The 15,675-nt window shown below is 35.1% G+C and overlaps 2 protein-coding genes across 2 annotated transcripts; both read left to right on the forward strand.

Moving 5' to 3' along the window:
* The first annotated feature begins 975 nt into the window (after nucleotides 1–975).
* Nucleotides 976–9,077, forward strand: LOC149088820 (vesicle-associated membrane protein 7-like). The gene is made up of 6 exons (XM_089250295.1): nucleotides 976–1,322; nucleotides 2,181–2,351; nucleotides 2,974–3,070; nucleotides 3,955–4,056; nucleotides 4,790–4,948; nucleotides 5,738–9,077. Exons 2-6 carry the CDS (start codon nucleotides 2,197–2,199, stop codon nucleotides 5,885–5,887), a joined length of 663 nt encoding a protein of 220 aa, XP_089106421.1. The 5' UTR covers nucleotides 976–1,322; nucleotides 2,181–2,196; the 3' UTR covers nucleotides 5,888–9,077.
* A 2,109-nt stretch (nucleotides 9,078–11,186) lies between these two features.
* On the forward strand, nucleotides 11,187–15,138 carry LOC149088821 (cytochrome b-c1 complex subunit 6, mitochondrial-like). Its single transcript, XM_089250296.1, has 2 exons — nucleotides 11,187–11,570; nucleotides 14,961–15,138. The coding sequence occupies exon 1, from the start codon at nucleotides 11,292–11,294 to the stop codon at nucleotides 11,553–11,555; it is 264 nt and encodes an 87-aa protein (XP_089106422.1). The 5' UTR covers nucleotides 11,187–11,291; the 3' UTR covers nucleotides 11,556–11,570; nucleotides 14,961–15,138.
* The last annotated feature ends 537 nt before the right edge of the window (nucleotides 15,139–15,675 follow it).

The following is a 15,675-nucleotide window of genomic DNA, read 5'->3' on the forward strand; positions in this document are numbered from 1 at the left end:
TGTGAGATGTCTCGAAAATCTACATCAAAAGCTGTCCGGCGTATTAAAAAAGACGACCATAGACAAAGATAGACTTGGAAGTCTGGGGGGGGGGGGGGCGGCACGATGATGATGATGTCAATTCACATATACATTTATACATTAGATCAGTCGACTCTATCTTTGACGCTGGGGGAAGAGCAATGCCCCCCCCCACGCCTCCCGTATCTCCGCCCATGAAGACGACACAGGAGATGAATACAAATCGTTTATCGATTGTTACGTAAATGAGAACATGGATGTTCATGCAAATACAGTAATATGGAGATTTTTTTCTCACCATCTTCAGGGCCGTCTTAAGAGCAACATGGGCCCCCGGGCCAAATGACTTTTCTGAGGCTTTTTCTCTCCTGAGACCCCCGGGTGGGCCCATGCCTTGAGACGGCACTGACCATCTTACGTGTCTGGTTTAGTGCACGAAACCATCTTCTATAAGGGGCCATTCAAGTATTACGTAAGCAGATTTTTAGCCATTTTTGACTCCCCCCCCCCCATTTGTCAGCAAAAGTCGCAAAACACTGACCCCCCCTCTCGATGCTGACGTAATACTTGAATGACCCCTAAGGGAAAAGTTTATTATTATTATTTTTGGAATGAGAGAGAGAGAGAAAAGCTTGATTTTTTGCATATTTCTCTGGTTGATTTTTTAATTGAAACACAACGCGTGTCCATCAACTGCAGCGTAAACGCAGTGTGCTGTAATTGAAAAAAAAATATCTAGATATTGTTTGCGGGGGGGGGGGGGGGGGGGTGGAAAGGAGGAGGTTAAATCACAAGAGTTTATAAAACCCTTCGCTAGATGGCGCTCTTGATCAACTCTTCAAAAGAGCCGTGTAAGAGCTGCGGTTCATTTTGGTGAGTGAGCGGTTCAGAGCCGCTCACGGAAAAGAACCGTTTTGCCCATCACTACAACTGAAGGTGTGGTCTTGCATCATGACGGTCAGCAACGATGAAATTTTAACCGTCATGAAAAATTGAGAATAAAAAAAATATTATTTATGCATCAATGAAATCACTTTTGAAGATGTTGGATTATTTTATTAATATAATTTAGATAAAATTTATAAATCGAAATGTTTCATTTTGTTGTGTCAAGATCGAGCAGGAGATAGCCAAATAATTGAAAACTCTGTATAACCTGACCAGAATCTGATTGGAAACCCATGTTTTGTTTATCAATCCCCCTGTATAGAAGTTTATCAATCCACTAACTTAAATTGCTATTAACTTAAAAGTAATAAATTTTGAATGTTTTGTGAGTAAATAAGTCTCAGAGCAATCACGTATGTATATTATATATGATAATTTTTTCTATGATAAATTTCCCTTCAATGTTCAAAATTTGTGAATGCGTTTTAGTGTTTGAGGTTTTACTAAAGGCTCCTTGTATTTCAAAAAAATAGGGGTTTACAAAATTTAAATTTAATTTATTCTAATACTTACTGGTAGATATTGTATTGGACATGTATCAATACATTTCAAGTAATTCATGTTTACATTGTGAAGTAAATGTTTTTGGTAAGCATGTCACGTAGAAATTATATCTTCTATACTATTGTTATCAATAGTAATGGTTACACCTATTATATTTTACAACCCTACAAAAATTGTGCTTGAGAAAATGTAAATATTATACCTACTATCCTGTTATTTATGTGTGGTAATCATTCCCTTTTTTGTACGGTGTGTACAAATGCAAGGAGTAATTTATGGTTTTCAAGATTTTATTGTGGGCATATTATAGTAAAACATCTTTTTATGGCCAAACAGTTTCCCCTTGTGTAATGAAAGTATGCTTTTTAAACCCCCTGATCAATGGTCACCCCCCTCTTTTATGGACAAGTTTTTTGTCCCGCCAGTGTCCGCTTCTTACTTTTGATCCTTAGGCAAACCAAATGGTGGACTAGTTGACTTGACGGTTGAAATGCAGTGTCCGGTCAACTAGTCCACCATTTGGTTTGCGAAGATGCTGATGTGTGAAGTTCAGTCAAATTATTTAATTTAATCATCATCTAATGTGCAAATTGTTCATAATGTGCAAATGCTTTATGGTTATGTCGAGATCGAAAAACTTTATTGTGTTGTGCACATTTTTTATTTTCATGCTTCCGATGCAATCATAAGAATATATCTCATTTCAGAACTGAAAATTCCACAATGGATACAGGGATATTATATGCGGCAGTGGCAAAATCTGAAACCATTCTAGTGAGCTCTCAGAAAGTTTCTGAAGATTTTGAATCAGTTGCCAAAACATTCCTGCCAACGGTGCCAGTAACATATGACACCAAAACGTGTTTCCAATCCGGCTTGTAAGTGACATCTCGTAATATGGTACAGTATATTTGAAGCATTTGTTTTCGGAAATTGATTTTTTTGCATGAACAGCATTCTGCATACAGCTTCTGTTACATATTCCTAAAGTGAGTTTCAACAGATATAGTTGCTATGCACCTTTACACAGCTGCAGTACATGCAAAAAAGGTGTTTCCTTAATTCAACGATGACTTTTATTGTGTCTGCTCTTTTATGGTATCCTGATATTCTTATTCATGCTTGTGATTTAAGTGGCATCTTTTTTTCTTCTTTTTTAATCATACGATAAACTTTTAATCATCGAAACAATCCCATACAAGGCTTTACAGTTTTTTTCATCGCCAAGTAGCTGCCATCCTAATAACCGACCAGTATTTAGAAAACGTATCAGAATTAAATATCGCGCGTGCGCGAACTGCCTATAACGATAACCTGTCTATAACAATCTTTTCTTCTAGGTCCCTACAGTATCATTATAGACAAGTTTCACTGCATATACAAATTTCTGTAACTATTACTATTTATACATCTTGGTTTTAATGATTTTTTTTTTTTTGGATAACTAAGTTATTAACATAACATAATATACACACAATTTAATTTAATTTTTTTTCTTAGGTACTATTATCATGTTCTGGTCGAAGATACCATAATCTATATGTGCGTTGCTCCTACTGATTTCGGTCGAAATATACCATATGCTTTCTTGAACAAGGTTTGTTTTCTGTGCTCTTCTTTTCTCCATGATATTCAGTGTTATTGAACATTATGTGTTGTCATATACAGTAGGATCTCGATAACTCGACACCCGAAGGAGATTGAAAAATATGTCGACTTAAGTGGATGTCAAGTTAGGGAGGTTTTATTTTATTTCACCTTTAACATTTTTTTTAAATAGTTTGTTCATGTTTATGTACCTGCATATTGTTGAGCAATTCTGTATGCTATCATCTACAAATTCATAAAATGTTTTGATCTGCAATTTTCTATGCAAAGTTTTCGTATTGAGAATAATCCCAGTGAATGAGAGCAGTGAAATTGCCCAAAAAATTACTTTCCTCCTCTCATTTGAAATATTTTACCTAACTTTCTAGACCATCACTCGATCAAAAATTTCAGAAATCGTTCTCATTGTTGTGACTTTCGTAGTACATAGGCATGGGCCCCACATCCTGCTGCAGGACCCCTTGGTTGAGATCTTTTGTTATATTCCAATGGCTATGAAACTGGTAATTGATATCTAGAAAGTTTTTTCCTTGACCCGACTATGCCTCGTATCTTATAGTAAAGGTGGTGAAAATCAAAGCATGACACAAAGTAATAAGTACACTTTCATCAGCTGTTGGTTGTTCACCACTGTCTATTGTAAATCTGAGATGAATAGGTATAGATACACATTTATGTTTCCTTTTTATTTATTCAGATTTTAAAAACTACATGATGGGTGTTATAGTTTTTTTTAATCTTCCTCAGATTTTATGAGTTTCATGCTGCGAGCGATGTTGAAATTCGTGTCTCATTATTAACAGAGTTAAACTGTATGACATAGTTTGAAGCTTTGCAGTTGTTTGATAATTTATGCTATATTTTTTTCACCAGGTTAAAGAGAGATTCACGAGTGGCAGCTTAGTTGGACGAGCATTTACAGCCATGGAGCATGAGTTCGATAGAGATTTTAGTCGTGTACTCGATGAAGAAATGGTAATTAAAATTTTTGTTGCTGTTTCGTTGAATAGGTAGTTTTCAAGTGACATTATGTTCAAACTACAGTCAAATTCCACTTTACCAAATACTATTATAGCAAAAATCATGTTTTAACGAACATTTTTCAATCCCCCAGATAAGTCCACTTCCATAGAAACAATGCAAATACCTGGAATTCCTTTATAACAAAATTTCATTGAAATGAAGTGATTTCTCTGGTCTTTTGGAGTTTGTTATAATAGGATTTGTGACTGTATAGCTCCCCCGCCCCCTTAAAAATGATTGAATATCCACAATAGGCAAGATGCCCAGTGAGGTGACTGTTAAAAAGGCCCATAAAAAATATAAATATCTAAAATATCTAAACATAAAAAATACGGCAACCAAAAAAGAGCAATAAAAAAACCAATAATTATGATAAAATATTGGTGGGTTATAGCAAATTCCTACAGTAAGCTTATGGCACTTTGTTTTCAAGCTTAACACATGTAGTTTTTCACTGGCACTTCTCTGTACGTTACATTCTCTCGCCCTCAAACATGATTCCATGTAAATCAAGACTCCACCCCTTCCCTTTCCTATCAAATCTATTAAAAAAGTGCTGTGAAAGAGATCACTTGTATCTATATATTAAGATTTTTTTTCTTCTGTATTCTCCATGCTCGGGACTGTATTTCCAAACTTGTTGATATTTGTAATTGATGTTTTGTATTGATATTTTCTCTTTCAGGAAAGGTACGCAGAAGATGTTGAGGTAGATGGTATCGGGAAAGTTAAGAATCAGGTGAACGAAGTGATGGATGTCATGAGGAACAACATAGAAAAAGTTGTTGAGCGTGAAGGGAAACTGGAACTTTTGGTCGACAAGGCAAATGATTTGGAAATGGGCGTAAGTTTGCGATATTGTTACATCATACTAAATAATTTTCTTAATTATTCCTCACTACTTTGTTGTTTGATGAGAGTTTTCTCTTTGTATTTTCAAGACATTTCAATAGCTGATGACTAATTAGATCAGATACCTACATATTTTGACAGTGGAAAGCTCGGTTTGGGCCATTTTTCACTGATATTGTTTCAATCAGGTAGTTTGTGGTAATTGCTGTAGTAGTTAAGTACAGGTTGTTGTTCCTGTACGTGTGAAATACATACATTAACATTCTAGACCAGTACTTTTCAAAAAGAAGTCTACAGACCTCTAGTGGGGTCTATACGCAACCTTTTGAAACCACTGGGGGGATTCCATATAAGGTTGCTAAGAGGTCCGGGAGAAATGGCCTTTACATCCTGCAGCAAAGTCCCTGGGTTTGAATCTTTCTCAGCCCCTACATAGAAAATTCATAGTGAGAAAAAACGAAGAATGATAAGAGTTGTCCTAGTCTGCACTTTCAGCCCCACCTGTGGGGAAGAGCCACTTCTCAGGATGTGTTTCACGACAATCAAAAATCGCAAATATCCTTCTTCAGCTCTTTTATAAAAGGCAGGGAAGATCAATCTCTGCCTTTGATTCCCCCTTTGTTGTATCTTATGTCTACATAATTATACATAGGTTGTGAATATATATGTATATAATATATAAATATATGTCAGTTCATATTTTATATTTTTAATCAATGTATGTGGAAGAATTGGTCTGCTATCTTTATGATTATTAAAATTATTTTTTTCTCTTTCCAAGGCTACGAAGTGGAAGGCAACTGCCAAACAAGTCCGTCGCAAAATGTGGTGCAAGAACATGAAGCTATGGATTATCGTTGTCATATTAGCCGTGGTAATAATCTCAGTTATAATTTTGGCATCACTCAACATTATTCCTTTGAAAAAGTAATATTTTTAATATAATGGTGATGAAATGGACAGAATATTATATACATGGATATCGTTGTGTTAACCCGAATACGTATTTGTTGATTGATTTGATTTATTTATATATCTCTGTATTTTGATGGCCCCTTGCTGTGATATACTTATTCAATGCAATACATTTATGATTACCAGGAGCCGTGTATGAATGTCTTGTGCAGTTTTGTATCCATGGATTTGTGTATTAGTCTCTTGTTGAAACGATTTGAATCTAAATCTTGAATTCATCTTTACATTCAGTATAAAATACCTTGGCATATAAAACCTTGTAGTATAAAATACAATTGCACCATCATAGTGACTGGTCGTATAGCTCAACAACAACATGGGAGATGTAGCAGCATGCATGCATGTGGTTATTTAGATACAGACTAATAGGCTAATATTGTAGCTGGATGGAAACAGTGGGTCAGAAAATGTTTAGTGTCAGTCACCTATGTTGTGCAAGCATTTGTCTCATTTGCTCAATCACTTCTGAGCTGGATGGAAACAGTGGGTCAGAAAATGTTTAGTGTCAGTCACCTATGTTGTGCAAGCATTTGTCTCATTTGCTCAATCACTTCTGAGGTTTCACGTAGCGATGGGACAAATATTCTGCCACTATTTGGTATTTGGCCCTTTTGCCAAATATTCAGTTCGATTGAATAATGCTGAGGTATTCGGCCAAATATCTGTGTAAATCTAAGCATAACAAACTAATTTTAAAAAATTAAATTAATTGGAATTTTTTGCACAAATTAAAAATTTAATGATTATATTTTATTGTGTGGTGTATATCTGTTTCTGTGAAAGGGGTTATGTCAGGGTGAATTTCAAGGATAAGGACAACACTAAACTGAAAATATAATCCTACTACAATGAACTGTATGAATTACACAAGTTCACCAAATCGAGGCTAATGTGCCCAGACAAGATACGTATTCAGCTACTAAAAGAGAGGGAAAAATAAAATAATAAGTGATAAATCTTATCATGCATTGCTAGTTAAGAGTAAATAATGGTTGACATTTTCTTAATTAGATGTATAATTGGTAAAAGTGTTGAAAAAATTTTGATTCCGTAAGTAATATTAAATGTGATACGCAATAATACAATATGTGATTGCTAAATTTGATTTTCAGTATCATGAGTTAAAGTCTTTCAATTGCCATTTTTTAAATATTTATTTAAATAATAAATTACATAATTGAAATTCAATTTCAATCATTTAAAATTACCTGTAATTTTATTTTTAATTAAAAACATCAGTTTTATTCATAATTGTGGTGAATTTTTAAAAAATTGATATTCGACCAAATCACTATTCGTCCCATTCCTAGTTTCATGCAACGACACGGATATGGCTCTGCTTGGTTGTTTCCTTTCCATCATGGAAGCTTAAAACAAGCCATAAACAGTTTTCTGCTAATGGTTTCCCTCCAATAGTACTTTGCTGTTTTCCTATATTCATAGCTAAAATTTATGTTCTCTCATTGCTCCATCGAACTGTGATGCTATTCCTCACACTGATTACATTCAGCTGCCACACAGTGAGTTAATCCTGATAGTTGAATCTACTCCATGCTAGGTGGTGTTTGTTGATGAATCTTTGAATAACCATGTACATGTGTGCACCTACTTTATGTCGCTGTTGAAATAAGAAACCACTGATCAAACCTATATATACACTAGAATGCTGCTAATCTGAACGTCAGCTTAATACAGTCGATGCTCATTATAACGACCCCCATCATTCTGCCTAGGGTAACCAGATGTCCTTTTTATGTCATTTCAAGCATCCTTTTACATTTTAGAACATTCACCCTTTTGTCCTCCTTTTAAGGTTTCCATAATGTGCAGTTGTTATGACAAGCGTCGACTGTATGGGGGAAAAAACTTTAAAAAGATTGGTAGAAAGGGCCCAAATGGTAGGATCATAACGAATCAGCCATTAATCTATGTTAATTGCACTTAAATGTTCTCACTTAGTGTTCTCATAAATGCAAGGACTACTAAGATAGCTGTAGTTTATAGACGGAATTCTTATGTTAGTAACTTTTGTTCAGCGAGTCAGGATACTCACTATCATCAAATTTTTAATTCACTGCTATTAATTTTTTTTTTAATAATACTTAAAAGCTAGACCCTGGTAAACCAAAAAGATCCTGGTCTTAATTGGTTCAGATTAGACAGGTTTTTGTTATGCAATGTTCTTGATTAGCACATTTGTATGGAATTTTGCATAAAATGTATATATAATGAATTGGTATACATAATTATATTTTTGTATGAATTTTTTGAATTGTATGTGTAGTTTTTCTATGACATGTTTGGAACATAAATTAGGATTGACTTCCAGAGAAATTTGGAAGTATTGTGATTTTGGTTATAGGTATTAGATTAGGCATTCCATATTTATATGAAAGAAGAAAGCACTGGTTCTTATATTTTTTCCACTTGAGCTTGAAATTTGAAGAATTTCTCCTGCAGAATTTTATGTTGATATTATATGAAGGTTCAAGGCTGAAGAGCCATAGTAAAGTGGAAATTATCAACTTTGAACATTTTGCTTATATTTATTCGCAGAAGATGTTCTCAGCTGTTCAGAGGTTGGAGTTGTTAAAATGGATATTTTTGGTGTACACCACCAGTATAAACCTGGCATTCCTTCGCAAATAATTTTTTTCTCCAGAAATTACTAAGATCATGGTCAGGTTTGGTTCAAAGCATAACTTGCATCACAACTCAAAGCTGAGGATATCTGCCACAGGTGTTCACATAATATTCGGAAATGATAATTCCTTAGGTCACTTCTCTTCGGCCCGGAATCTCCTTGGCTTGATGGCAGCTATAAAATTCTGAATCACTCTTCCATCGGTATGGTAAAAACCCAATAACATTAGAAATTCAAAGAGAGATGGTGGTTCACAGGATAAATTTAGCTGTATTTTAATGATGGCAGCTGTGCTGCATGAATAGTTCTATATGGTGTTGTCTCTTTGCGTGTGTTCGCTGTGGAGTTTTCAATTGCATTGGAAATTATATGAGTTATACAGTAGACTCTTACTAATCCAACCAGGGTGTGCCATCTTACCGAAATTTCCGGATTACTCAGGGCTGTAGCATGCCTTCTCTGAGCCCAGGGCAGACTTTTCCTGCCCCCCCCCCCCGAAAAGGTTACATGAGAGTTATTATGCAAAATAAATACAGTTTTTTGTGGAGCCCCATTCTGCTTGGGGTCCTGGGGTAGTACCATGGTTGGCCCAGCCTAGTTACAGGCCTGGTATTACTGGGAGATAGTTGAAAAAAACTATTTAAATAATATAAACTTCTGTGCACAGATATGAAGTGACAAATTTTCTTCTCGATCAAAGAAAATCTGTCTAAATATGCAAAATTACTAGTTGGGCCAGACATGGCTGGATTATCGAGAGTCTACTGTATAAAATTTTGTATACGTAGTTTCAACTGTAATCATCATACCAGTGGTAAGTTGTTTTTTTTTTTGAAATATAAATATTAATATATGACATCATTCAGAGAGGTTTGTTATTGCATATTTATATATGATTATAGACTAATAAATTTTTATATTTTCTAATTGTGTAATATAAATATCATATGAGTATTTATTAGATTTGTATATATAGAGCATTCTGAATAGGACAAGAATCATCATTTGAAGCAGATAAAAATAGTCTGAAAAATTATGCCTGCAATCGAAATTTATGATGACATATCTGGCTCACTGAATCAGAACTAGTTTCTATTCTATGAATGCCTATCACTTTTTGAAACATTTCTACCAATCATACAAGCAGATGGGCATATTTGGTGCTGTCAATTTGTAGGACAACGATTCTAGCTTTGTATGCCAGATGTAATGTCGTAAATTTTGTTTTATGCAAAAACTATGGGTCAAGGCTGCTGTCTTCCATGAACAAATTTGAGAACTAAATTCTGAGTACTGTATTATTCCTTTAAAACCAGTGAAGCTGAATTAATTACAAAAATTTTGTTATCCATTGTTTTAAGGGGGGAAATGAATGAACAGTTTAAATAATTTATGCTAATGTAGAAAATCATTTGAAATTTTTGTGGGTTGAGTTTCTGATCCAAAATGAAACTTGTGCTGCCACTTATTAGTGTGCCCATGAAACTAGAGTAATTTAATTTGTTATGACTGATTATGGAAGTAATATAGCAAGGAGATAATATTCTATTACTTCCATGGCTGTGCAATCATGTCTGTTCACAAAATGAACTTGTCTTCTGCCAGCAGATTGCTGCATAGGTAGTGGCGATGTGACTAAATTTATTCAAAGGAAAACAGGTCATATAGCGCCAGCGCGTGTGAAAAATGTAATAGCACTGGGCCCCACACTTATGGTAGTGGAAGTGAATAAATATACATGTCAGTTCTCTGGAATTATTCCGTTCATCAATTCAGGAATTATATTGCTCATTAATTCTGAATTTCCATGAGCTCTGTGTGAATTTCTTCTCAATTCCTAAATTTCCATTCATTCTGAATTTTCAATTTTGATGAGTATATTTTCAGCATTCCTATATCTGTTTCAATGCATAACTATTTGGATGCGCGGGGGGAGGGAGAAGGGGGGGAACCTTGAAATTATTTCAGCACCTTGTTCCGCGTCTGATAAGGGCGGGGCTGATAGGGCCCGGGACAATCAACACTTTTTGTTCTTTCATGTTATAAATTCACTATAAAAGGGCCCGTGAAAAGTCTGGCTTGGGGTCCCTGGACGGGGGGGGGGCCATGGGCGGCCCTGCGTAGGGCATAGCCAACTGTTGTAAAAAATAGTTTTGCAGCAGGATTTATTTTATTTACACTACAGCAAATAACGTTTTTTGTTTTGCGTCATGTAAAAAAATAGATTGAATATGATTTGTATGCGAGTGACATATTCAAATTTTTTTAATTTGGGGAAAAATTTATATGATTTCAATGGAAACTGAATCTCAGTTTGCATTGTAAAAAAATGGGTGTTTTCATCGAAACACTAAAAAAATTAAACACGAGAGTTATTTTTCATCACATGTTTTTAAAAAATACTAATAAGGGAATGTTTGAGTTAAATTCTAAATAAACGTTATTTTCACGGGAACGAATAAACAATGGCAGACAAAAATTATTTAAAACAGGACGTATGGTATAGCTATGCCAAAGATCCCCAGTTATATTTCATTACGTCATCAAAAACAGGAAACCTTCAAAACTGATCTGACCTCCAAATGCTCGTTTTGTAGGCACTCCTTTCTTGAAATTACTGAGCTCTCACTTAGTGTTGACCAGACGACCGAATTTTGACCTCGGGTGAATTTACCAGATCATTGTAATTTACCGGAAAGTCTCAGAAGGTTAAAAAATGGCAGCCGAGAAGTTGAAAGTTCACGCATCGGGTCCGGAGGAGGAGGAAGAAGAAGAAGATCTCATCGATCCTCTGGATTCAGTTCGAGAGAAATGCACGGCAGATAAGAAATGCGCCTCTCTCGAGGACAGGTACAAGGAGTGCAACGCCAGGGTGTCGAGCCGAAAGAACACGGCCGAGGTTTGCACCGAAGAGCTCTTCGATTTCCTCCATTGCCGAGACCATTGCGTATCTCACAATCTCTTCAAGCATCTCAAGTAGCGTCTTTCCTTTAAGGTATGTTTACTCCGGCCTTCGGAAGATGTTCGAAACGGTGAAAAATATGAATATGTTACAGCCGAAGTCCGCTTTGCGGGAACGATTCGGGAAGTGGCTGCAGATTCTTTGGCCATTGTACGATTTGCTGAAGTAAGACGGTCCGCTAGTCCCTCCCCCAAAATTCATTTTTTCAATGCTAATGATCGATACATGGCTTTATATGGGGTAAGTTCCCAATATACGGTACACCGCAATTTGGCTACTTTTCTTTTCGCCAAACCCGCTTTTGTGCTAGGGTTACTGTCCCAATACCAAAAAATGATTAACGTAGAAATGAAAAAAAAAAAAATTATAATGTTGTTTCATCAATAAAAATTGATAAGCACCTGTAGGCCATACTGTGCATGGCGCGTGCCTAGAACACACAAACGGCTTCGCCACCTGCGTTCACAATCGGATGTTGCTTTGCTCCTCCTCCTCGTGTCAACATGGGGAGCATGCCCCCCCCCCCCCACAGTCCCAAAAATATCTCGACTTCGGACCACCACAAATGCTGTAGCCAATTCAGATACATTAAATCTACACGATCAACCATACTGCCGGAAAAAAACCAGGAATAAGCCTAAAAGTAAAATCATTTTTGAGCAAAACGAAATGGCAACAATAAGCTGGACAAGAAAATTAGACCCAGTGACGCCATTTACGTTTTTGGACCTGGAAGAATTGTGTTGGCAACATCACTGTTTCAGCGCATACAAAAATTTGGCTACAAAGCACTATACCGTATATTGGGGACAGGCCGACATATAGTTATTTGTCAAATTTAGAAGAAAAGTAACTGTAAAGTGTAAGAGCATTGTGACTGCCATATAATGGGTCGCCATAGCTAACGGGGACATGATTATCATGAAAAAATGTGTCGAATGACCCAATGCCTTTTCGTTTTAGATTGATCAGGGATCTCCAGTCACTTCTGACTGCCTGGCCTTAAATTCCGAAATTTGGGCATTTTCCGTGTCGCAAACTGTTAAATTTTGGGCTTTGGCAGTAGCAAATTCACATAACGTAATGAAAACCTCACCATATTTCCTTAATGAAAATACAGGAAATCAGGATCCATATGGATTATCACTGATCATTGCCAAAAACACAGTCAGGTGCAAGTATAAATGTCAATTAAAGCCTAAAAATAATGCCAAATTCAAGTAAAAAAATAATAGTCAAAATTTTTCAAAATAAAGTTGTCATTTACAGCCTAAAAAAAGTAAAATTCAAGTTAATTTGCCAAATAATTGTAAGCTGGGTTGGAAGAGGTATCGGTAACGAGATAAGTCTAGTGGCTAAGTTCTGGCATTCATACATACAGCCAAGAAATTGCCAAATACAAGTAAAGTTGCATGTTGTAGCCAAGAAACTGTCAAAGGCTAAAAAAATAGTCTACCGCTAAAAATGCTGAAAAATCGCCAATGGGGGGGAAATAAAAAGCTGTGTGAGATGAATATATTTATATGACTGCTATTAATTATGATGGTCATAATTATGGTATAATTAGCGAGTCATGAAAATAATCATAATTTCTGACTACAGTAAAAAATGAAAATTAGAGCAAGTCTCGATGAAAATAAGAGGGAAAAACACAATTTGAAAAAAATTTCAGTAAAATGCTGGTTGGAACAGCCATACTATTACTCCTTTTGGCAATTTTTGTTTCTTTGGCGAGAAAAATGTCCAAAAGCAGGACAAGAAGTCGCTAGGAGTGAACAGCCATACTTTTGGACATTTTTTTGACAAAGCAAAAAATTGAAAATTGACAGCACATCTCCGAAAAGGGATTTCCTGCTTTTGGACATTTTTCTCGCCATAGAAAAAAAAATTGCCAAAAGGAATAATAGTATGGCTGTTCCAACCAGTATTTTACCGAAATTTTTTTAAAAATTCTGTGACTGTTAAATTCTATGGCTGTTAAAACAGGAAAAGGATTTTAAAAAAACGAACGACAATAACAAAACAACATTCTTGGACTGATTTAAGTGATTGAGATAGAAGAAATTAATAAAAATGTAAGTATGCAATGCACACAACATGATAAAACAAATCCGGAACAAGATATTCCAATGGGAAAAACAATGTGTTATGCGGGGAAAATGGTATTTAGGCTATAATGTATGAACAAACAAAAAAATAAACTGTAAAGTAATAACAGACTTGGTTCAAACGCTCGCTCTATACGCTTGTATAATTACTAGCGTCTCTAAGAGATGGTGCCACCTTCAGATGATAACCAACAGTAAAAAAGAGGAATATATGCCTCCCAAAGAAATAATAATTATAGCGAATAGGAAAAACAAATGTGTATGGAAGAAAAGGGCGATTGTCGCTGACCAGTAATAAAGGCGCCAGCATGCTAGAAAGGAAATCACCAAAGAAAAAAAAGGTATAACACTGTTGGATCACCTGCTATATATATGCAAGTTTCTGGCCAGCGAGCAGGAGGAACACTGCATATCTGGCCCGGAGATTGAAAAGGTTGTGCACTCTCTGTTGAAGGACTTAGATTTTGTTATAGCTATTATTCAAAATCTATGCCTCCTTCTCACTAGGAAAAAAATTTCTGGTCCAAAAAAAAGTTTTGTTTTGCATGGTGATGCGAAATTCGTGAGAATAATCTTTCGGAGAATATTCTGATCAAGGACTAACTACTACTATAGTTAAACAACAAGAATATTCTTATAAATTCTTGATGAAAATATTCTCCTATTATTTATAATATAGTTATATATATATGATATGCTTGAGAATATTCTCTGGAAGGACTACTTTTATGAATTACTGCGGAATATTCTTATTGAAAATAATAAGGATCGTTCTCAAGTTATTAATAGAAGTCCTTCCAGAAAGTATTCTCAAGAATATTTGTAATAACATGTATTGCTATAAATAACTTAAGAATACTTATTATTTTCTATAAGAATATTCTCTAGTAATTTATAATAGTAGTCCTTCGAGAGAATATTCTCTGTCCCTGTCTCTCTTCCCGTCAAGAAGACAGGAATATTAAAGTTTGAAAGCAAGAAAATTAAACCAACGTGGCTGAATTGCACAACTTTTAAAGAAATAAGAGATACAGAATTTTTTAAGTGTATGTACATTGAAGAAAAGGGTTCTGTACCTTCTTAGAATGAAAGTGATTATACAAATACAACGCCACAACAGTCAAAATGCCCAACGAGGTGGCTGATAAAAAGATGCCCATAAAAATATGAATGCCATATATTTCAAAAATACAGCAACCCAATTAAAAATGCAATTAACACCGCCCTTTCCCACCAGATCACTGCATATGGTTTGAGGACCACTGACTTACATGGATCGGATTCTTGTGATTAATTTTTCTATTTATCTTTTCAGGTGATATCGGATGTTGTCTCATAGAAGCGGACATTTAGCTGCTTTAGCGTCTGTCAACCAACATTTATCCGGTCCTACAATCCTTCACTAGTTTCGTCTAAAAATCAATTTCTTTCTGTATGAGTTGTGACAACTGAATTTAAAACATAATTTATCTTTCATTAAATGAGTCTCTATATTCTCTTGTCGTTTTTTTCCCCCCTTTGAGGACTGAAATTGAATTTCAGTAATGTCACGAGTTATTATTACAATGTTGTAATTAGGGAAAAATACAGTATATGAACTTCTTTTCCTATCCTTATTCTTTAATTTTAAATCGTTGTCAAAATCCTTTCAATTATTTTAACTTTTCACAAGTTCCAAATTTTCATTCATTATAGGATTAATGTCAGAAATTAATTTCGGGAAAATTCCATTAATTTTGGAATATTCATTCATTCCAATTTCTGTTAATTATATAATAATCTTTAATTTCATTAATTGTGCGATTCACATTCTAAATTTTGAATTTTCTTAAATTCAATATTTTCATTAATATTTTTATCCCTCCTAAATTTGCGTTGATTTTTATCCATTTTCAGTTTTGATTAATTTATGTAAATACAGGGTTCGACGGTGCTTAAAAACGCTTCAAAAAAGCCATTAATTTTCATTCCTTTCTTAAGGGTCCTTAAAATCCTTCCATCTGTTCCTAAAAAAAGGTCATGACTTTTCC

The sequence above is a fragment of the Pholcus phalangioides genome, unplaced genomic scaffold, assembly GCF_987345545.1.
Source record: "Pholcus phalangioides strain wild (caught in Gottingen) unplaced genomic scaffold, Ppha-v1.0 ptg000003l_1, whole genome shotgun sequence".
Lineage (NCBI taxonomy): Eukaryota > Metazoa > Arthropoda > Arachnida > Araneae > Pholcidae > Pholcus > Pholcus phalangioides.